The sequence below is a fragment of the Protopterus annectens genome, chromosome 14.part0, assembly GCF_019279795.1.
Source record: "Protopterus annectens isolate FY-2018-M chromosome 14.part0, PAN1.0, whole genome shotgun sequence".
NCBI classification, from domain to species: Eukaryota; Metazoa; Chordata; order Ceratodontiformes; family Protopteridae; genus Protopterus; species Protopterus annectens.
In genome coordinates this window covers 731,838,564-731,861,746 of record NC_056748.1, presented here as the reverse complement: position 1 = coordinate 731,861,746, position 23,183 = coordinate 731,838,564, and the positions used below count along the sequence as shown (strand labels likewise).

Below are 23,183 nucleotides of genomic sequence, written 5' to 3'. Positions count from 1 at the left end.
TTTTCGGTCTCACAGTAATTTCTTCTCGTCTGGTGTTATTAGTGTTCTCTTGTTCCACTGTGATATGCGGAAACCCATCCAAGCTGTTTTCACAGCTATCCGCTTCTTCACAAGGAAAAATGTTCACATTCTCGCAAACACGGCCATCCATACCAGCCTGTTTCCGGTTAACTTCCTGGTTCCCTGGCGGTTGTGTGAAAGAAGAAAGAGAAACAATTGACTGGCTCAGTGGTGTCAATAGGGCAACCAATTGCGTAAGTTGTCCGATTAACTTCCGCAGTTCCCCTGTCTCTGAGCTCCGTGGAGCTAGATCTGCACTCGGTAGTGGCTCCATAGACACAAACTTATAACCAGTAGGAGAGCCAAAAGCGGACAAAAAAACAATAAAGTATTGCTCCAATTCCACCAAATACAAATGAATCTAAGCTCCAGAAGTGAAAAATTGCTTTAATAAGCACAGTTACGACAACTCCACCACAAAGCCAGAAACTGTGAAATACAAACAGGACCACTAAACACAATAACGTATCCAATGAAACGTTTTCGTCGCCAACTTCGTCAGTTGTATCAGCCATATTTTGAATTTAGTGTTTTTATATAACATTTGAATTTCATCACAATTCAATTAACCAATCATTTTGTCCACATTATTACAACTAATTATAAAAGGATAATTAAAATTCAAAAAACAGAAAAAGGCGTTGCAATGGGTGCACATTGTGCACCAGCCTATGCTAATATTATCATGGCCTTTTGGGAAGAGAAGTTTTTATTAAATTCTCCTTTGTTAAAAGATCGTTCCCTGTATACTAGGTTTTTAGACGATTTGTGTTTCTTTTGGAATGGCAACAAAGAAAATTTCAACAATCTTTTGACTTATGTAAATAGTACTTCTACTTTTTTAAAATTTACTAGCAACTTTGATGAACAAGAATTGAGATATCTTGATGTCCATATAGAGAAAAAAGAAGGGAATTTTACATCAAGAATCTTTAGGAAAGAAACCTTCTTTAATTCTTATTTGCATTACACCAGTTGCCACCCCCCCCCATCAAAAGAAGGGGGTAGTGAAAGGACAATTGGTCAGGTCCAGTAGAATGACCTCTGACAATAATGTCTTTTTGGAAGAAACCAATTTTTTAAGGAATCTTTTAATTCAGAGAGGGTACCCCTTGGATTTGTTTAATAGAGTACTTGAAGAAGTAAACATTAAAAGAGCAGATACTTTTGCACCCATTCTAGGTAAAGAAGAAAACTTGATTCATAATCAAGAACAAGTACACAAGTTTGAAGAAAAAGAGAAAGGGTTAATCACTACTTTCAGTGAACAATCTGCATATGTCAGGAATATTTTTTCAAGGGAATGGTACAGTTTTTCAAAGTTTTCGGACCTTGAACATATTTTTGACAAAGAATTAACACATGTCTACCGTAAAGGTACAAGTATAAAAAATTACCTGGAGGGAGGGAAGAAAACCAATATGTGCAACAATACTAACAAACCCAAGAAAGGTTTGTATAGATGTGGGAGATGTAATTACTGTTCACATCTGAAATGTGGGGAGACCTTGTTTTTAGAAGCGAGAAATATGACACTGGGCTTGAATACATTTGCCAATTGTGACACAAAAGGCATCATATATATAGCTGTTTGTAAGAAATGTCCCTCTTTCTATGTTGGAAAGAGTGAAAGAAAGCTCAGACAAAGAATATACGAGCACCTATATGATGTCAGAGTAAAAAATGAGAAAAATGCACTTAGTAAGCATTCTACAAAATGTGATACTACAGGATACTCATTTTTTATTTTGGAAGTCGTTCCCACTAACCCCAGAGGTGGGATGTGGGAAACACTCATAGAATATAAAGAATTGTACTGGCAACTTTTTTTAGATGCAACTCGCAATTATGGACTCAATGATATGGTATCATTGGCCCCAGTATTGAAGATGAGAGCTGCAAAGCTTTAATTTTAAATGGGGTTCAATGGTATTCATTTCTATTTTAGGTTATTTTATATAACAATATAAAACCTGCATTTTTATCATATTAAATTTTTGTTAGTGTTCTGTATTGTAATTTATATTAGGACCACAAGATGGTGCTGTGATCAAATTTTAGACCTACAAGCTTTTATTTATGGTAAAAGCAGAGAATTTTAAAGGCTGTATTAAAAATGTTTTTAAAGTTTTTAAAAAGTTTTTAAACATCTTTCATGATACATGTTGGGAAATATGGAATGTTTTATGTTATTAGAAAGCTCAATTTTAACATTGAAAAGTTTTTTTGAATTTTAATTATCCTTTTATAATTAGTTGTAATAATGTGGACAAAATGATTGGTTAATTGAATTGTGATGAAATTCAAATGTTATATAAAAACACTAAATTCAAAATATGGCTGATACAACTGACGAAGTTGGCAATGAAAACGTTTCATTGGATACGTTATTGTGTTTAGTGGTCCTGTTTGTATTTCACAGTTTCTGGCTTTGTGGTGGAGTTGTCGTAACTGTGCTTATTAAAGCAATTTTTCACTTCTGGAGCTTAGATTCATTTGTATTTGGTGGAATTGGAGCAATACTTTACCAGGAATATTTGTTAGACCAGCTGAATAAAAAGCTTTCTTCTCCTGAACCTTTAGACCGTAAGGCCCTTCAGGATTTGGTACACAATTCTCAGCAGGTCAGTAATCATTTTTTAAAATGTGGCTATGATGCACTGGAAGCTTCATTTAGATCAGCTATGACTGGGGCAGTAATTCGTAGACATGCCTGGCTAAAAGAACAGTCCTTGCCGGACCATGTTAAGGCTAAACTCCTAGATGCTCCAATGGAGAAACAAAGTTTATTTGGCTCCCCTGCACAGGAGATTCTAAAGAAAGTGGAAGAAAAAGCAAAATCTGTGCAAACAGTTAAGGATTTTCTGCAGGTCCAACCTCCGAGGTTCAGCAGAAACTGGCCTTCAAAGAATTGGTCCTTTCCAGACAACTCCAAAGCACAGAGGGGCAGGAATAGACGCCCAAGAGGCAGAGGTCAATCAAAAGGTGCCTACAGGGGTCGCCAGTGGCAACCTGTCAACCAGAGAAGTACTGCCACAGCTGCAACTACATCCACTTCCACAGGACAAACACAATGACTTGACTCTGACTCCGCCTACAAGGGAACAACTGGAAGCACCCTTGGGCGGAAAATTGGCTTTATTCTCAAACAACTGGCATTGCATTACAAAAGACAAATGGACATTGCAAACAATAGACAGAGGATACAGGTTTCATTCCCACACTTTACCAAGAAGGAGCGGAATGCCAAACCTTCCACCAAACCAGAAGCCAGAGGCTTTAAGACAAATCAACAATTTACTTCAGATGAAAGCAATAGAAAGGGTACCATCTACGGAACAAGGCCAAGGGTTTTACTCCAGACTATTCCTTGTACCAAGAAAAGAAACCCAATGGAGGCCCATTCTCGACTTGTCCGCACTAAACACATATCTCATTGTGCCAAAATTCAAAATGCTGACCCTACAGCAACTTCTTCCCATGTTGGGCAAGGAGTCTTGGCTGGTGACTCTAGATCTCAAGGAGGCATACCTGCACGTCCCTATTCGACCAGATTGCAGAAGACACCTCAGATTTCATGCAGGATCAGAGCATTATCAATTCTCAGCATTGCCATTTGGCTTATCTACTGCCCAGAGTATTCACGAAATGCCTGGCATCAGTAATTGCACATTGCAGGCTTCAGGGAATTCAAATCTACCCATACCTGGATGACTGCCTAATACAAGCGGAGAACAGGATAAGACTTACAAAGGATTTGGCCTATGTCATACACCTGTTACAGGCCTTGGGATACACAGTCAACATCCAGAAGTCAAGACTAGTGCCATCCCAAAGGATAACCTTTTTGGGTGCGGATCTGGACACAATAACTCAGATGGCTTTTCTCACAGAAGAAAAACAAAAGCAACTACCAGTCTACTTTATGGCTTTGACAAGACAAACTCAGCTCACTGCAAGGAAAGTCCTGCAGGCCCTGGGTTACATGGCATCTTGCATAATCTTGATCCCACATGCCAGGCTGCATATGAGGAAATTACAATGGTACCTAAGGAATGTATGGTCTCAACACAGGCACAGTCTAGAAACCATGATTCCAATCATTCCATGCCTGAAAAAGGAATTCCTGTGGTGGGCTCAGGCCTGCCAGTCCAACAGAGGGTTGCCTTTCACCAAACCACATCCAAGGCAGACCATCACCACGGACGCCTCAGACCGAGGATGGGGAGCACACATGGAAGACAAGTGCATCCAAGGCCTATGGACTCAAGACCAGCTGAATTTGCACATAAACCTAAAGGAGATGCTGGCAGAGAAACTTGCAATCGAGGCATTCAAATCATTCCTCCAGCAAGGTCATCTGCTGATAAGGACAGACAATACCACAGTCATGTGGTACATAAACAAACAGGGAGGCACGCATTCCTACCCTCTATGCTGGATGGCAATGGATCTGTGGAACCTAGCCCTGGATCTCAACATCCAACTGCAGGCCAAATTCGTACCAGGAAAAGATAATTCACTAGCAGACAGCTTAAGCAGAACTACCACGGATGCTCACGAATGGATGCTGCATCCAGACATCTTCCAAATCATAACAAACAAATGGGGAATGCCAGAGATAGACCTGTTCGCCTCCCCACTCAACAACCAACTAAAGAAATTCTGCTCAAGAGTATACCACCCACAAGCCTGGAAGGTGGACTCCCTCTCTTTCAACTGGGATGCCCTAGCAGTGTATGCCTTTCCACCACTTCCATTGATGCACAGAGTACTACTGAAGATCAGAGAGGAACAGCCAAATGTGATACTGATAGCTCCAGACTGGCCAAGGCAGCACTGGTATCCGATGCTGAGAAGCATGTCTCGGACGAACTCATGGTCTCTACCCCTATGGCCTCTACTTCTAACGCAGAACAACTTCAAGACACTGCATCCAAACTTGAAAACACTGCAGCTGACTGCCTGGAAAATTGCCTAAAACAAAACCAAACTGTCTTATCTCAAAGGGTCAAGGACATAATCCTGGAGGCTCGTAGACCCTCCACAAGAAAGACATACTCAGCTAAATGGAAGAGATTCCTCATTTGGAGCGCTTCAAAGGGTACAAATGTCACACTGGCAAACCTAGCACACATCCTAGAATACTTAGCAGAACTGTTCCACAATGGCCTGTCATATTCTTCCATTAAGATCCATGCTTCAGCAATTTCAGCAGAATACAACATGGATCCTCCTATCTTCTCTCACCCTCTCCTCAGACAATTTTTAAGAGGGATAAAAAATGTAAAACCTCCAAGAAAACCCCCTCTTTCTGCATGGGATCTCAATTTTGTGCTGGAAAAATTAACACTACCTCCCTTTGAACCAGCAGCATCCGCAGACTTACAGTTCTTATCTTGGAAAACTGCTTTCCTTCTAGCAATCACTTCAGCAAGAAGAGTATCCGAGTTACAGGTGCTAATGGCAGTGCAGCCTTTCCTTATTTTTCACCAGGATAGAGTGTCTCTGAGAACCAATCCTACTTTCATGCCAAAGGTGGTATCCAGGGTATCCTTGAACCAAGCTATTCATTTGCCTACGTTCTTCCCTAACCCACAGAACAGGGGGGGAAAACTACTGCACACCTTGGATGTACACAGACAACTACGCTACTATCTGGACAGAACTAAAACCAGCAGAAAAACTGACCAACTTCTGGTAGCATATGCAGCCGGAGTGCAAGGAAAAGCAATTTCCAAACAGACAGTCTCTAAATGGATAGGAAATTGCATTTGTTTCTGCTACTCTTTTCATGGAAAGACAACTCCTGAAAATATCAGGCCTCACTCCACAAGAGCCACAGCCACCACTACAGCTTTCCTACGAGGGGTGGCTACCAAAGACATTTTAGAAGCTGCTACTTGGAGCTCCGTGCATACATTTGCCAAGCATTACAATCTACCTTTATACTCCAGATCCCGAGCAGGTTTTGCAACTGCAGTTTTACAGGGGATCATAACTACACCATCCTTATCTTAGTACCTCCTCCCCCAGTTTGGCTATGGTATTCTACCCATATGTTATGACTGCAGTTGCATCCTTGAAGGACATAGTATAGTTTTGTACCTACCATAAATGTAGATGTCCGATAGGTATGCATCTGCAGTCAGGATTACCCACCCGCCTTCCCCTCTGTGGTATTCCTAGGGTGCTTACCCCTCTTTCAGCTAGCTGGGGGAATCTATTATGGTGTATTTGTTTGTATGTATACATATATATATATATATATTGTTTTACTCTGTTTGGAATTTTCAATTTTTATCCAAATTTAGCCTTCCTAGAGGGCACCTGGCATCTGGGGCAAGAAACACTGAGGAAAATGGCGTCGGCTGATGCCTTTATACCCCAGCAGCTGTGACGTCGGGGAAGATGCGACATCAGCCGAGGCCAGACCCAGACTTTGGAATCCGGCCGACCGAAGGGCTGCCTGAGGCAGGACAACCCATATGTTATGACTGCAGATGCATACCTATCGGACATGTACATTTATGGTAGGTACAAAACTGTACTTTATCAGTAGAGTCAGCAACTTAAAGCAATTACTTTGTAAAAAGTTTGCAGCAAGATTGACCTTTTAAGAACAGTCTTATGGTAAATAATTATTTTTCAGTACTCCACAGAAACTAAAAGCTATCAGTAGCCTGTTTATATACAATCCACTTGTCACTCAAATCCCCTCACCATACCCCACAAATATCTAAGTATTTTTAGATGAATATCTGTGCTTTTATTCCTCAAATTGGCAAGATACTTTGTCCTCTTTTTTGTTATCCTTTTCTCTCACTTTATCAGTAGCTAGGAATAATAGGGCCATAAGGGATAAAGCCTTCTCTCCACTTGGTCCAGGACTACAGACTCCCATGGCGTTCCTTGTGTAAACCACAGAACACCTCCTCTACTTCACTTTGGCTGTAAAAATTCCTGAATGAGGAAAATGTTCTAATACTTAAACATTTTTAGAGGAACAGAAGGAGTAACAACAGATTTTTAAGGATGTTTCAGGATATCTAATTATATCTATATGGGTGAATTTGTTTTGGAATTTAGTTGGAGTATTTTCAACATATACCCGTTTCTTTCTGTTTTTGCATTTTTGTGTGTTTGTTTATCCTTTGTTGACCAAGTTATTTGGGTTCCCTTCAGAATCTCGAAATCCTGAAACCTCAAAATTCATATGGTCTAGACTATATGATCGAAGTTTCAGAATTTCGAAATTCTGAACGGAGATATGCATACAGCACAGAATAGAAGATTTCCATTTTCCTCACTGTAGTGCAATCTCAGTATTGTTATATTTAAGTAGCGGGGGTTTGGGGGGTGCAGGGGGGGGGGCTTGTCCCCCTGCAGAAATGTTTGAATTGTTGTTTTATTTTTTTATTTGTTTTGGAATTTCGATATTCTGAAACATTGATTGTATGGTCTTGATCATATGACATATGATGTTTTGGAATTTCGAGATTCTGAAGTGAATCCAGTTATTCACACTAGGCTAGTGGTTTCTTTATCTGGGGGACCCAAGGTGGTATTTATACTACTTAAAGAAAATTTGGCCAGGGCATCAGGAAACTTCCCCTACTGTTGTTGATAGGTGCCATAGGATCTTTTGTATCCAAATGAGCTACCAACTCAAGCAGACGGGGTAATAGGTTTAATGTTGCATCCAAAAGATGATGCATTCAGGAGTTCAGCACCTCCATTAAGCTACTCTACAGTGTCAGCATTCCATCTGTCTGTGGAATTTGTTCACTTAACTGATTAAAGAAGGAATTGATAAATAGACTGATAGAAAGCTTTGGGCCTGCTGACTGAGGTAGACACTTCTTTCTAAGCTGTCTCAGAGCATACTGCTTTGGAAATATTAGAAACAATTATTTTCAATGTATGCAGAGACATGATGTATTGCCACCAGATGCCAGATAAATGGTGTAGTGAAGTGATTGGCCTTGCTGTGGTTTAATGTAGCTGGTAATTTGACATTGGTACAAGGCTTTGATACTACAAAGTGGTGCCATCTGAGATTTCTTATGTTATGTACCAGTCAGGTCTAATGTGTGATGTTTGAATGTAGCTTGGACCTCTCCATTCAGTTCCTTTCTATGTAACACTTCATCTGCTTTGGTGAAATATGTTCTGAACCTGATCTGTTTTGGTATTTGAGGCAGATACTAATGCAGTTAATTTTAACATACTACATCATCATTGTTGCTTCAACATGAATGGCTGCGGAAGAGGTTTAGGATAAGTCCCTGAGCAAGTAATGTAGGTGTATTTATTATCCAGCAATAAAGCTAACAACTGCAATTCAGATGATGTATTTTTTTGTAGGAGGTTACTAGACTAATTGCCCTAGGGCCTTAACAAGCCCAGCCATGTAATACCCTTGTTCCCTAGCTGACCATGGTTAGATAATCATTGTTAGTAGAGGGAATCAGTGATTAGCACCGACTCCCCCTGTCCATGAAGGACGTAGGTGCCACTCCCTGGGGTGAATTTACAGCCTCTCATGCAGTTGTCAAGGTTGAGCTTAAATAGGGTCATTTGAGGAGCTCTGCTTCATGTAAAGTTGGGAGTTTATTCCAGAGGAGCGTCAGCTTTGGGAGACATATCTGTTTCTATAACATGTTCTGTTTATGTCTCAGGCTAGGTTGAAATCCCTGGAGTGTCCCATTTGAATTGCAGACATGAAGCATTTCCATTAGGGCAGGGTCAGAGATCACTCTGTAGGCAAGGCACAGGTCGCCTCTCAGCAGCCTGTAGGATACAGCGTACAGAGACAGGGCTTTCAGTCTTTCCATATAGGTCTCGTTTTGGAGGTCTTCAATTTTCTTAGTTAGACACCTCTGTTGTCTCTCCAGTTGTTGCTGGTGTCTGGTGAGGTAACATGCAAAAAGGAGCATTGCACTCAATTAGTGGTCTGATGAGGGTCGCATATAGAGGAGTTATAACATCCTTAGTAATGGATGTGATGCCCTTATTTATGAGATGCACAATGCAGAAGACTTTCCTAACCATTGTGGCTCGAAGTTTAAATTGCTGGCAACCTGTGTTCCCAAGTCTTTCACCACTGTGTTTGAGCTTGGGGGGTATAATCTGTAATATAATTCACAGGGCCACTTCTTTGCCAAAGGGGATAAAGACACAGTTTTTTGCATTTAATTTTAAACCGTGACTCTGGCAGCAATCATTAGTCTGTGTTAGCCCCTTTTATAAACAGTGTTGGGGGACTCCGTGATTGCACCTAGTTTGCAGGATGTGTGAACTTGGTAAGCCACAGGCCATCTACTTTCACCTGGATGTCCAAGAAGTAGATTCCCAATAGTAGAGGGCCCAGTACAGATCCCTGTAGTATTCCTCTGCTAACTGTTCTACTGATGGAGGTGGAATCCCCAACTTTGACATTACACGTTCTGTCAGTGAGCCAGTTTGCTACCCATCTAGTGATGCATGAGTTATCCCCAGCTGGAAGAGTTTCTCAATGATAACCGAGTGAGAGATTGTGTCGAACACCTTGGCTATGTCAAGAGAGGTGCCTTTGTACTGCTTTGCCCTCATCCAGGACTTTGGTGACATTTTTGATGAAGTCCACCAGGTTTAATAAGTAAGACCTGCTTTTAAAGCCAAACTGGGCCATGTCAAGGGTTTGGAGGTCATCTATGTCCTTGTTGATAAGGTCCATGATGATTCTTTTCATGGCTTTGCAGATAAGGCTAGTTAGGCTTATGAGTCTATAGTTCCCAAGGTCGGTAGATGGGATCCCCTCTGTGTAAGGGTATTACTGTTGCTGTTCTCCACTCTGCTGGAACAAAGCCAGTGCTCAGGCAATGGTTGAAGAGAGTGCCAAGTTGTTCCGCTAGGTTTTTTATATTGTTTAGTAAGTAGCATGGGATGTTATCTAGTCCCAAGGAGGCTGTGTTTTTGGCCTTGGAGAGGGCGGATATGACCTGCTGCTTGGAGATGCTAGATAGTGAACTGGTGATACGTTGGGGTGGGTCTGGAGGGGATGGGGGGTGAAATTTGTGCCAAATCTGCCCACCAGCAGGGTGCAATTTCTTCAGGTTCAGTGTACAGTTTGGCAGATAGCTGGGCATTCCCTTTAAGATTTCGGACATAGCTAAAGAAAATCATATGCATGTCTTTAGCCAGAGATGCTGATTTAACCTCATAATTGGCTTTAGAGGACTTTACAAGGTATCTGATATACTTAGTCAAGCTGTGGAGAGTATTCTTCCTATGTTGAGTAAGTTCCCTCTTGTTCTTGGATAACAGTTTCTTCCTTTTGTTATATAACCTATTTATACTTGTGGTCCACCAGGGTGGCCTGTTTCTTTAGGAGTACCTGTTTTTGATCTAGACAGGTACAGCCAAGTCTGTACAGTTGTTTAAATGTCTATACAGGGTATTTGTGTACTCCTCTGCATAGGTGTAACTGGCTGTGTTAGCAGGGAGTTTGAAACTTTTTATACCCTCGCTTAGTAGGCTAAAGTTTGTTTTGGAGAAATTATTCAGTTTGTTTGCCCATGTGGCGGTATCCAGCGTGATCTTTACTTCAAATGAAACAGATTTATGGTCTGACCTCACCAGGGAGGGCAACACACAGTGGGTAGTGCAGTGAACCCCCCATGGTGGTTAGTACTAGGTTCAGGACATTCGTGCCTCTTGTAGGCGTGCAGACTTGCTGTTCCAGAGCATTTGAATGAACAAAGTCCAGAAACCTTAGGCCAGTCGCATTTCTGCTCATGTATGTTGTCCAGTCTGTGGAAGGATAATTGAAATCTCCCATGACCAAAGTGGTTGGCTGTATAGGGAGCGATTCTAGCAAGTTCAGGTAGTCAGTGTATTTCTCTTTGTTCATTGTGGGGGACCTGTGGGCAGTGATGATGGTGTAGGGTGTTTTACCTATATTTACTCGTACCTGCGGTATCTCTAGAGAGTTATACAGTTTCATCAGTCTTGCGGTATATTTGGATTTAATGAAGATAGATACACCTGCACCTTTGGTTCTTTCATGCTTGTTTTGGGGTATGAATATGTGGAATGCATTGCAGCCTTATATGACTGTGGTGCTTTCTGCGGCCTTGAACCAAGTCTCACTAACTGCATAGATGTCAGCATCTTTCAAGCTGACTGTTGCTTCCAGGTAGTGTAGTTTTCTGTTGAGGCTGTGTTAGCATTAAGCAGCATAACCTTGATTTTGTCTTGAGTGGATTTCTATACATCAGGAATTTTTTATTTTGACATTGCCTAAAAAAGGCACTATGGGGGAGGCATGCATCTTTGCCAGTATTCGAAAGCCTGGAGGAGACAGGTGAAGACCATCTCTGGCAAAGCAGTGTGGTCTGTTGACCATGTCTTCTCAGGCTGACCGATATTGGATCCCCTTGGACTGACACCAGAAGCTAAGCCAATTGTTGAAGTCAGTCATTTTTTGTCTATATTGTGGCGTCATCCTGAGTGAAGGTAAAATGCTACTTAGTGCTAGGGACATCCTGCCTGGGAGACACAACCTTAGAGTTCAGTCATGTCTCTCCTCATATAGTCCAGAGAAGTATATCTCAAGTCATTCATTCCAACCAGTACTATGACAAAGTCGTAATGGTAATTTTAGTGCATGCATGATTTGATGAATCCTGGCACGTGACAGGCAGATAACCCTGATTTTCTCCTTGTCCAGCCTAGTGAGGGGGACATCTGTGCATCTCACTGTGGAATCAGATTTGATACCAGGACATTAGGTTTTGAGGTGTTTTGCCTTAGGGGCTTATTTGTTTAGCCACTTGCACTGTATGTGTGTTGCTGTGTGAAGTGAGTCTGTTCATATTCTAGTATGTATGGTCTGTTTGCGCTTGAGAGGTCTCTGGTCCTTTGGTAGGCTCTAAGTGAGTACCTCTGCATAGGTGGGTCTATGTGACCTGACCTTGTCTTGTGTGAGAAGAGAGGTGTATGTGCTGATTGCCTGTTTAATGCCTTCTTTATTTTTACATGAGAAGATTGATTCCAGCTTCATGGTATAGTTGCATCTCTCACATACTGTATTTGTTTGCTTTAGGAACAAGTGGTCGTCAGTGTACATGATTCAGTTACTACATTGCCTTAGGATGACCATGTTAGTCATTCTAGCTGGTAAAATGTTGGGAAATTGGCTGTCCATTGTAGCAGGTTAAACCGTAAGTACTAGTTGTAGAATGGGCAAGTTGGATTAGCTTTTGTTCTAGGACTAACTCGACTAACTAAACAAGGGGGTTTATTCTGTTGGCAATTAGGGGGTGAAGGAGTGTGGTGACACTACTCAGTGCTCAGCTGAGTTGCCCACAGTACAGCAGGGAAGCTTGGGAGGGTTCACCTGACAAACGTCTAGGGAAAAATTAGTTTCTAGGAGTTTGCTACTATACAGGGCACCGCTAACCCCATTGTTCAATGCGCAGCTACATGTCAACAGGAGGCTTGTATGCAGGCAAAATTAAACAGATTTAAACTAGTCTGCCAGTAGGAAATCACACAATGATTCTTCCTCCAGCAATCCCCAGCTCAGATAGGGCTATATCCATTCCACACTCTTCTGCCACAAGGGTGCAGGGGAGCCCTTCTTAATGTAAAATGGCTGGATTTGAGATCAAGTGTAAAAAACTCAGGCTAGGTTCAGCAACACCTCTCCATACTGTTACTACCAGCGTATAAACCATTGCTAACTAGAGGGAGTCCAACACTGAAACAAGTAAGAGTATGGCCAGAAGGTGCAGTCTCAGCACTCCAATACTGTTTAGAGAACACAGACTGGAGCATATTCAAGGAGGCGGATACTGAGAACCAGTGTATCAACCTGGAGGAGTACACCATGGTGGTGATGGGCTGCATCTAAAAAATGTCTGGATGATGTGATAGTCACCAAAACCGTCATCACACGAGCCTACCAGAAACCCTGGTTGACAAGAGAGGTGTTCGAGTTACTGAAAGCAAGGAACACTTGAACAGGTGTGGAGACAGGGAAGCCCTCAGAACTGCCAGAGTGAATCTGAAGAAGGGAGTGAAGAAAGCAAAATGTGCCTATGGCAGAAAGATCCAGAGCTACCTCTCTGACCAAAAAGACCACAGGCGCCTATGGCAGGGCATCCAGTCCATAACTGACTACAAACCCCCATTGCTTTGCAATGTGAGGAGAACAAGGAATTCCTAAATAAACTGAATGTCTACTTCAGCAGATTCGGGGAGAGGAACAGAACAGCAGCGAAGAAAATGCCCATCGGCCATAACAAGAAGGTACTTACCCTCAACCCAGCTGATCTCCAGAGGACACTGCGCAGAGTTAACCCTAGAAAAGTGTCTGGGCCTGATAACATCCTAGGGTGAGTGCTCAGGGACTACTCAGTCCAACTAACAAATGTCCTTACAGATATCTACAATAACTCTGAGTCTGCAAATTGTTCTGAAATGCTTCAAGGACATGACAGTCATTCCATTACCAAAGTAGTCTCCACCATCTTGCCTAAATGACTACCGTCCTGTAGCCCTAACCCTCACAGTGATGAGGTGCTTGGAAAGGCTGGTCAAGAACGCCATAACAGATGCCATCTCTCTAGCACTCCATCTTCCCTGTAACACCTTGAGAATAAAAACACGTACACAAGGGTACTATTCATCGACTTCAGCTCTGCTTTTTATACAGTCATCCCTCTTCATCTAGTAATGAAGCTATTCCAGCTTGGCGTCAACGTTTCAACTTGTAACCAGATTCTTGATTTTCTCATAGACAGACCTCAGAAAGTGTACACAGGAAGTAACTCTTCAGATAGTATCACTCTTAACACTGGAGTCCTACAAGTCCCCTTTCTGTTCACCCTGTTAACACACAGTTGTACAGCCAGGTACAATACAAACCAGATTATCATGTTTGCTGATGACACAACAGTGGTGGGCCTCATTAATAATGGCAGTGAAACAGCATATAGAGATGAGGTGGAACAACTGATTACCTGGTGTGGAAATAACAACTTAGCCCTAAATGTGAACAAGACAAAAAAGAGATTTGTGGACTACAGGAAAAATCGCAAGGAACATACTCCACTCGCCATCAATGGGGAAACAGTGGAAAGAGTGAGAAGCTTGAAGTTTCTGGGGTGCACATTGATGAGGACTTGTCTTGGAACACAAATACAAATGCCGTAGTCAAGAAAGCGCATCAGAGATTGCACTTTTTGAGAAGGCTGAGGAGAGCGAATTTCTCATCGACAGTTCTCACTTCCTTCTACAGAGGTATTATAGAAAGCATCCTGACAAACACCCTTGTAGTATGGTATGGAAGCCGCTCTACCTCTGAGCACAAATCCCTCCAGAGAGTCGTGAAGACAGCTGAAAGGATCATCAAGACCATCTTACCATCTATCCATGACTTGTTCTAATCTAGATGTCTCGGCAGGGCCAGAGGAATAATTAAAGACTGCACTCACCCTGCTTACAGACTGTTCCTGCATCTGTCATCTGGAAAGCGCTTCTGAAGCATATGTTGCAGAACTACAAGATTCAGGAACAGCTTCTTCCCTAATGTCATCAGGCTGCTAAATGCTAGCAACAACTACACTCCATGATGGCCATCTGGGCCAGTAGAAACCGTAGTAGCTTGTCTAATATTGTGCATTAACCTGGTTACCAGTCTCATCTAATACTTAGTGCAATATCCGCCATGACTGTTAACTTATAGGCCATCTAGAGCAGTAGCAAAGCAGTAAAATATATCTTCTTTCAGTGTAATACATGTTACAAATTCATAAATTAACCATACTGCAATACTCTAATGTTCACAGTGCACTACTCAAATGTCTCTGTCTGTGCAAGGATCAGTGCATTGTCTTAACCAAGTACCTGTGCAATACTAAAGTCTCATGCAAGTAAGTGTTCTCTGCGAAAAGTGTTAAAATGTTTTTCTAATTATGTGTATTATTAGTCTGTCTACCTGAATGTCTGTGATGTAATAGCTAGGTGTTATATGTGTAAATGTCTGTGAAAATAGTCTATATGTTGTCTGCACATTGAGTCCGAAGACACGGAATTTCGTTTAGTTTTTGCACTTGTGTAATTTCTGAATGACAAAGTTTACTTTGACTTTGAAATGCAGTTGAAAAAGTGCAGATAAAACTCAAAATAAGTTTAATTTGTTGTCCTTAGTTTTGGATGTCTTGTATTCAAGCAGAAATGCTGTAGACCTCTGGCAAAGGATGTCAGACACAGAGAAGGTCCTGTTAAATGAGCCAAAACCCATGCAAACATGAGGCTTATAGATACTATTATAACTGAATTGGTGATCCTGAAATTGACCATTGAGATATGTTTGTTGGTGCATACACAAACATCAGCCCTGTGCTACCTTAACAGTAACTGTACCGTAGCTTAAAGTGTTGAACACACACACACACCCACACACACACACCCACATAGTGATTTTAGGCTGGAGATGATATCTTCTGTGTCACTAACCCATCTTGCTTTTACGGTAACACACTGCCATTGTACAGAACAATTTGGTACATCTAGGCCATTATTGCTGTATACTCTTAAAATGAACTAGCAATACTAGAATTTTATGGTAACACTGGTTGAGCAGTCTCCTCAAACACAGGATACCAGCAGTTATGATTCAAACTTGTGTTTTTGCTGTTTTATAAATTAACAGAGAAGCAGTCACATGGTTTGGAAAATGAACAATGGCATTCTTGGAGATATTAGACAGCACACTGTGAAAATTAAATATGCAGACAAATATACTCTTAAACAGGAAATATAAAATACGAAGTTTGGAACAGAGAAATTGCATTACAAAAGCACTATAAACTAGCTGGTTGTGCTGCCACCACTACCTGAAGGTGAATGTGCCTATATTTGACTTTTAAAACCATTTTTGCTAATGCAGAGGACTTAACTGGGTAATTTATAAGCATGAGCTCACTAATCTGGGTAGGCTGTAGACTGTCTGTCTCATCTATAATCCACGAACTGTTGTCTTTATTGCTCGCAGTCAAAGTCCACTGAACACTCCAAGCTAAAAACATGGTAACCGAACTGTACTGCTGTACTGAGACACATGAATAAACTCTAAAGGGGTGTTCTGGAATAAGGCAGCACTGGGAAAATGTTCATTTAGCGCTGCTTTCAGAAATCTCATCTTTTTGCTTTCACTAAGTAGTGCTTGACTCTTCATTCCCTTCTTTATCAAAATTTTGTATCCAGGTACCAAAACAAAGTTGTTTATGTAATTGTGAAGTGTGTGTGTGTGCGTGTGTGTGTGTGTGTGTGTGGATATATATGTACACACACAGTGGATATAAAAAGTTTACACACCCCTGTTAAAATGCCAGGTTTCTGTGATATAAAAAATAAGACCACGATAAATCATTTCAAAACTTTTCCCACCTTTACTGTGACCTATAACCTGTACAATTCAATTAAAAAACAGACAAATCTGTTAGGGGGCAAAAATATAAAAAAATAAAAAAAGGTACAATAAGCTGGTTGCATAAGTGTACACACCCTTAAACTAATACTTTGTTGAAGCACCTTTTGATTTAATTACATCATTCAGTCTTATTGGGTACACACCTGCCTTCAATTAAAGAGACTCTGATTAACCCCAAATAAAGTTCAGCTGTCCTAGTAGGAATTTCCTGACATTTACTCGGTTGCCTGCTACAGTAAAAGCCATGGTTTGCAGAGAGCTTACAAAGCATCAAAGAGATCTCATTGTTGAAAGGTATCAGTCAGGAGAAGGGTTCAAAAAATGTCCACAGCATTGGATATACCCTGGAACACAGTGAAAACAGTCATCAAAAAGTGGAGAAAATATGGGACAACAGAGACGTTGCAAAGACCTGGATGTCCCTCCAAAACTGATAAAAAGACAAGATGAAAACTGACCAGGGAGGCTGCCAAGAGACCTACAGCAACACTGAAGGAGCTACAAGAATTTCTGGCAAGTACTGGTTGTGTACTACATGTGACAAAAATCTCCCGTATTCTCCATATGTCTGGGCAGTGGGGTAGGGTTGCAAGACGGAAGCCTTTTCTTACACAGAAAATCATCCAGGCCTGGCTGAAATTTGCAAATCAATACATCAAGTCTCCCAAAAGCATGTGGGAAAATGTGTTATGGTCTGATGAGACCAAGGATGAACGTTTTGGCCACAATTTCAAAATGTATGTTTGGCGCAAAAACACTTTGCATCACCAAAAGAACACCATCCTCACGGTGAAGCATAATGGTGGCAGTATCATGCTTTGGGGTTGCTTTTCTTCAGCTGGAACTGGGGCTTTGGTCAAGGTGGAGGGAATTATAAACAGTTCCAAGTACCAGTCACTTTTGGCCCAAAACCTTCAGGCTTCTGCTATAAAGCTGAAGATGGAGGAATTTCACCTTTCAACACAACAATAACCCCAAGCATGCATCCAAATCAACAAAAGAATGGTTTCACAAGAAGAAAATTAAAGTTTTGGTATAGCCCAGCCAGAGCCTAGACCTAAATCCAATAGAAAATCTGTGGGGTGACTTGAAGAGGGTTGTGCACGAGATGCCCTTGCAATCTGACAGATTTGGAGTGCTTTTGCAAGGAAGAGTGGGCAAATATTGCCAAGTCAAATGTGCCGTGCTGATAAACTCCTACTCAAGAAGACTGAATGCTGTAATTAAATCAAAAAGGCGCTTCAACTAAGTATTAGTTTAAGGGTGTGCACACTTGCGCAACCAGCTTATTGTACATTTTTTATTTTTTATATTTTTTCCCCTAACAGATTTGTTTGCTTTTCAATTGAACTGTACAGGTTATAGGTCACATTAAAGTGGGAAAAGTTTTGAAATGATTTATTGTGGTTTCATTTTTTTTATATCAAAAAAAACTGGCTTTTTAACAGGGGTGTGTAAACTTTTTATATCCGCTGTATGTATAGCAGATTCACTTTTAAAGTTCTGTTATATTTGTACTCGGGTTTTGAAGAGCTGTTCACAGTGCCATTCAGTCTCTCTAACTGTACTGGTAGAGGCCTTACTGTAGAAATAACTTCATCTGTTCTCCTTCACGAACAGCTGGCATCTGTTAGCCCAGTTCAGGGACTCATTCCTAGTCAGTATTCCTTATGGCTTGGATCCTGTCATAGTTGTAAGTCTTAGGGGTTTCCATCAGCTTGGAAAAGTCCTCTGATCCAAATGCAGAAAAATGCATTCATCAAGCTAGATTTGAAAATTGCTCAGTACCAGTCATTATTGGCAGCCTGGATGAGGAATCAGCAGAGCATTCATGCTCGGACCCTCTTATTTCTCATTGTCCTTGATGATATCTGTAGTCCTCATTATACCTTTTGTGTTTGTCTAGAATTAAAAGTTGCACTAAAGTCTGAGGATTTTGTAGCCACAATGCCATCATGCCATTGTGGACTACCTTCTGGTGCTAGGTCCTTATCTGGCTGTAGCCATGAGCAGTTCTCACCAGTCTCAGTGTAGGCCCTCTACATCATAGATTCCGATTATGCAGAATTTGTTACTGAGTTTGTAAAGGAGAATTGGATCCCACCAAGCAAGTGGGATCTATAAATAAGCCTTATGGAGCTACAGGCAGTGTTGTTCCCCCTCAAAGCTCTGTAATGGGAACGGAGACCCCAGACCCCAGCCCAATCTGCTGTGGCCATACAACCATGTGATGCTGCAGTAAGCAAACAGACAAGAGTGGCTTGCTGTCACACACTGTCTGATGATATGGGTCTTGCAGTGATATGTACACTGAGACATCAACTTAGCTGCTTTGCACATCCTAGGAGATGTGATTGTGGTGGTACACTTCAGGAAATACACCACTAGCCATTTAATAGAATTTGAGTGTTCCAAAGTCTTGTCTGGTCAGTGTTTGTCAGAAGTGCAGCATCCCAGAGATCAGCCTGTTCAAGACAATGGGTGAATATGGTGCCACCCCCTCCATTCTGCTCAAGTCAGAAAGGCAAGGGGGCAGCTGTTTGTGGATGTGTTCTGTCTCTCCCATGGCAGGATAAAATTCCTTCACACATCTCCATTATTCCTTCTGATCCTGTGCTGGTTCACAAGGTTCAGTATAAATAGCTTCCTTGTTACTCTGGTGGCAACAATGTTAATATTTCTGTCCATCAGGTTTTGGACAGTGCAGGAATCTCAACAAGCCTAATTCATGGATGCACTCAAATGCAGAGACAGATAACTTCATCTCGAGACTTAATTGCCCTTTGGAGCTTTTAGTTCCAGTGGATCTTTCTGTGGCTGTCACTTAGCTAAATGGCAGAGATTTTTTATATGGACTCAAGTTATCCTGTGCCATCCCATCCATTTGTTTGCTTGTGGTGGAGACCTTTCTCAGGTGTCTGTATAGATAATAATTATTCAAGTCACTTTGTAGTTACAAGCAAGTGTGCACATTGCAGAGTTGTGGAAGGAAGGACTCTGGATAAGTACTTGGTGGATAAGTAATCTCTTAAGAGTTCTGAATCTTTTCTCACATTTAAAGAACTTTTCTCCTCCTTGAAACTTGAACTTTAAGACTCATGGCCTTGTCCAACTTTATTTTCAACTAGCTGGTTCAGGACCTCTGTTTTTCATGTCTTAAAGGATGTTTCCCAGTGGCCATCAACTGTACTTCAAGCTGTCTTAGCTGGAGGCCTGTTGGGTATTTTCAAGGGTTTAGTTTCTCTTGGTTCTAAACCACATTTTCTGGAGAAAGTGGTTTCATGACTGTCCTTGAACCAGTCCCTTCATCTTGCTGTTTTGGTTGTAGGGGTAGAATCTCGCTGCACAAGAGACTCTTCATACTTTGATATGCGTTGGCAGCTCAGGTATTACCTGAACATGTTTCTGGGTTCAGGAAGGCCTAAAAGTTGTTCACCTTCTGTGCTTTAGTAAGGAAGTGGCTGGCATTTGTTACCCACTTTACAAGTGAATTGCTAACTGCATTGTATTGTTCACGAGTTAGAAAGCCTTCTGTTGAATATGTTGCTGTACAAAGCTGCAAAACCACTGTCTTCAGTGTGTGCTTCATAAGTGTCTCCATTGCATACTTTTCTGCTGTGCCAAATTGGTTGTTAGTTCGACACTTTGTGCCTTAGGACTTGGCTTTCTGATCTCTTACCTTTTGACCTTCCTCTGGTTCCTGTGTCCATGTGGTTTTAATTTTCACTGTTTTGGGCTTCTCCCAGCAGTTACCCACTACAGACTTCTAGCATCAGGTATATACTCATCATATTGTCTGATGCGTGAGGCCTTCTGCAATGTGCACTTTTTTTTTAACCCTTCCACTACCCATTTGTCTTTATGGTCTTCCCATCCTTTGGATGTAACTGGAGCTTTTATAAGACAGGAAGGTCGATAAAGGTAGTTAATTTTTTATTCTTCTGTGTTTGTTTTTCAGTCTTGTAAGTTGTGCTTGTTCAGTAAATGGGGTTTGCCCCGAGTCATGCAGGACGTCATGTATATGGTAGCTGTAGGAAGGCTTACCCGCAAGCACTTTGAGAATATTTTCAGTATTGTGCATATATATGGATATCAAGAGTATAAGTCCCAGCAGTTACCCAGAATGGAAACCTTCCTTAAACATTACTTGATACAGAGCCTCACAAACCAGTTGTCTTTGAGTTGTGGTATTTAACCTCATTTGAAATCCTGTTTGTTTCACTTTGAACAAGTATTTATTATTGCTGCCTCTCAAGCTGTGTCTGAAATAAACGACTATACTTATGTGACAAAGTATAATGGAGTTTCTCACGGCATTTTGTTTAGGCTTCATTCAGCCACTAATAAAATTCAATCCTGAGAAGAAGGAAAAGGTGACCTAATGAGATAATATAGTTAACAAAATGTAAACAAATGTAAAATAAAATACAAATTTGGCTTGTATTTGTCTGCTAAAGCATTTAGTTATAAAAAAGAATCCTTAATACTGATCACAAAATATTGCAAACACTAGGCCACATATAATAAATCATAGTTTAAAAAGTTATGGGAAAAGGCATTTTTTGCAGGGTTATAATTTCAGTGTGGGAGGCTGCACCCCCCCCCCCCCAAAATACACGCTTCTACTACTTGTGTTTACCAAATATGAGACTGCTGTGTATCAGGGAAAAGAGAAATCCCTGGTAACTGCAGTTTCTGTCTCAAAATTCCCCATATTCACATGTAAATGATTGCATATCAAGTGTGCTAATCATTAACATATAGAATACAACAAGCCTGGCACCTTTTATAAAGCTACTTTAGATTGATACTTCGTGTACATCTTTTTCTGCAAAGTTTTGCAAATGTGTCGGTGAACTAATTTTATTTTCAGTTGTTATGAAATGCATTTTTAGTTTAGCTTGTTGCAGTAAGCAAATGCAGTTGACGTAAATGAATTTTGTTTTAACCTTAGTTGCCAAGATCATGGTATCAGTCTTTGTCTTTCTCTTTCTATGCAAATTTTAATAGAAGTTGCCATGTAAAAGAAAAAAAAGTTTTAAATTGGACAACTTTATTGTTTAAGAGCCTTTTCAGGATGGTTTGAATCTGTGCTTAGGAGTTTATATTCACACCAGACAGCAGAGGGCAGTATATATCTTCAGAAGTAGAATCCCCAGCCCTGCAAAGAGAAAAAACAAGATTGTAAGCAAAGAAAAATAATTTGGCTAACCATAGCTATTAGAAGGTTATGAATATGTAAACGTACAAGCAAATTCAACAAATGGCAGCATTTATTTACTTGTTTTGTTGTATGAATTTGTGCAAAATGATTAAGGAGATGCCCGGAATGCAGCTCTTTTAAATAGTAGGATATGATATTTGCAGCTTGTGTGTGTGTGTCATAATGTTTTCACAAAGGCTTTGAAAATGATAGATGACTACTGAAAACAAGCCCTAGGTATGTATTGTTGTTTGTATGCGTTACTAATGAGTAGCATCTATTTTAAAATAACCAAACATTATTACTTTATGAGGGAAGGTGCGTGTTTCAAAGTATATGGAAAATTCAAGACTCATAAAATTTTGTGCAGCTAAATTAAAGTTAATAAGGGATTCAGGCTAGTCACTGACCCACTTTAATTTGTCTAGGTTTACAAAACAGAATCAGATGCATATGAAACCCGCAATCAGCAGTATGGAAGACAGCTAGTAAAGGAAACTGTTAAAGAAGGTAAGAAGTCTGAAGGTTCTCCACAAATTTACTTGTTATAGAAGTTATGAAATGTTCAATAAGTCTAGACAAGATATCTGAAGTATTATATTGTTATTTCACTGATATCTCACTGAAGCCAGTTTACATTGCAGAGATCATTTCATGGGAAAAATAAAACACAGTTTTAAGAAATCTATAAAAATCTAAACTAACAACAATGACATGTATTTTAGGATTTTTTCTAAGTGTGAATTGTAAACTGCATGTGTACTTTGAGGCCTTGTATCACTGATGAGCATACCTCTTAACTGTCCCTGATTTTGACTCAAATTTTAGTTCTGTCCCTCTTAATCTCTCCTGAAACTGGTGACTTTTGGAGAAAAGGTGTTGAATTACACTTCAAGTGTATTGTCGCACTGTGAGTGCATTGCGGCAGATGATAAGTAACTGCCATGATGCACATTGCCCTAGTCACTTCATATTTGTTTGGGCTATGTTTTTAATAAAAAGCTTAGTTAAGTTTTTATTCAGTCCATGATCCAAATAAATTTAAGATTTCCTTTGGTGACTTCATCTAAAGGCTCTTCCATAGACTTTATTGATCGCATTTCTGTGCCTGTGCAAATACATCTGTTAAAGCTATTTCACATTTTCACTGAGTTGATGTCACTGAGGTTAAAGATCATTCTTAACTTTCAGAGGCAGTATTGTGTTGAAAACGAGTTTAACAGCCTATTAAAGTATTACTCTGACAAAAATATTTGCCAGTCGGGCAAAAATGCTAATTGGAACATTATGTGCCACATACAGTGTTGTTAAAAGCTAAGTCGTCAAGTGCGACAATACATTTAAATAAACAATGAAAATGATACTTGTTTACTTCTGAGAAGGTTTATTCATTCACATTCTCTTATTCTATCTGTGTCTGAAGTTAATAGTGTGAAT

The 23,183-nt window shown here is 40.6% G+C and overlaps 1 protein-coding gene across 1 annotated transcript in view; it reads left to right on the top strand.

Annotated features, from left to right (window-relative positions):
• IPMK (inositol polyphosphate multikinase) overlaps window positions 1-23,183 on the top strand; it is a 718,573-nt gene that overhangs the window by 624,969 nt on the left and 70,421 nt on the right. Inside the window, exon 5 of the mRNA XM_044056471.1 lies at window positions 22,175-22,256. Within this exon, the coding sequence (XP_043912406.1) occupies window positions 22,175-22,256 (82 nt within the window). The remainder of the gene's footprint in view (window positions 1-22,174; window positions 22,257-23,183) is intronic.